This window comes from Pyrgilauda ruficollis, unplaced genomic scaffold, assembly GCF_017590135.1.
Source record: "Pyrgilauda ruficollis isolate IOZ18807 unplaced genomic scaffold, ASM1759013v1 scaffold4122, whole genome shotgun sequence".
Lineage (NCBI taxonomy): Eukaryota > Metazoa > Chordata > Aves > Passeriformes > Passeridae > Pyrgilauda > Pyrgilauda ruficollis.
Window position 1 is genome coordinate 1 of NW_024525627.1, and position 1,356 is coordinate 1,356.

The following is a 1,356-nucleotide window of genomic DNA, read 5'->3' on the forward strand; positions in this document are numbered from 1 at the left end:
CATCCAGCTGACTGTGATGGTGCTGGGGTAGAATCCATACACGTGGCAGGAGAGGATCAGCGTCCCGTGTTCCTCTTTTCCAGACACATGGACATCTGGGCACTCTGGAATGGGATAATGGTGAGGAACATCCATGGAATTCCCATTGGAATGGGATTAGGGTGAGTTCTACCTATGGAATTCTCACAGGAATGGGATAAGAATGAGATCTGCCCACAGAATTCCCACCAGAATGGGATTGGGGTGAGATCTACCCATGGAATTCCCACAGGAATTACTGCGTTCCCAAGTCCTCCATTCCCAAATCCCAAACTCCCACAGGAATTCTGCTCCCACCTTTGCGCTCCAGCTCCTTCTGCCCAAATCTGACATATTGCTGGAGCGATTCCGGGCAGACGTGCCCCAGGTAATTTGTCCAACGCTCAGCCACGGTCCCTTCCTGTTCCCAGCGCCTCCTGGTGATCTCAGCAGCGCTGTCGGCCGCCACGAATCTCCCGGATGCCAGGTCAAAGGAGATGAAATCCCGCCCGTCGTAGCTATCCCGGCGGGATCCACGGACACTCCCGTCGGACAGGAGGTCACAGCCGGTAAGCCACTGTATGGTGTGGAGACCTGGGGGGATTGTACCCACAGAGCCCCATGGAATTGCATCCCAGCCCCACAGAGCCCCATTCCAGCCCTATGGTGCCCCAGAGTGCCTACAGAGCCTACAGAGCCTCATCCCAAGCCCCTTGGATCCACATCCCAACCCTATGGATCCCAAGCCAACCCCACGGATCCCATCTCAGCCCCACAGATCTCATCCCAGCCCCATGGATTCACATCCCAACCCATGGATCACAAGATATCCCATCCCAGCCTAATGGATTCCCATTTTCAGCCCCTTGGAGCCCTGTGAATCCACATCTAAGATCTATAGATCCCATCCCAGCCCCATAGATCCTCACCCCAGCCCTACAGATCCCATTCCAGCCCCAGAGATCCCCATCCCAGCCCTACAGTCTTCACTCCACACCCCAGCCCCAGGGTTCCCATCCCAGCCCCACGGATCCCATCCCAGCCCCACGGATCCCATCCCAGCCCCATGGATTCACATCCCAACCCATGGATCACAAGGTTTCCCATCCCAGCCTAATGGATCCCCATTTCAACCACTTGGAACCCCAAGGATCCACATTTGAGACCTATAGATCCCATCCCAGCCCCATGAATCCCCACCCCAGCCCTATAGTTCCCATCCCAGCCCCACAGATCCCCCCACTCACCCCTGGTCTGGTTGTACCGCTCCCGCCGTATCTCCAGGTCCCTGGCAGTCGTGTGCTGGTTCCTCACACAGATCTGGGTCTCCCTCTCCCA

General features: G+C 56.8%; 1 protein-coding gene across 1 annotated transcript; it reads right to left on the reverse strand.

Moving 5' to 3' along the window:
• Window positions 1–3: 3 nt before the first annotated feature.
• Window positions 4–1,350, reverse strand: LOC121359110 (class I histocompatibility antigen, F10 alpha chain-like; the record flags this gene model as incomplete). Its single annotated transcript, XM_041477820.1, has 3 exons — window positions 4–104; window positions 337–612; window positions 1,266–1,350. Coding segments are annotated over 3 exons (462 nt in total), but the record flags the coding sequence as incomplete, so codon positions are not given.
• Window positions 1,351–1,356: the final 6 nt, after the last annotated feature.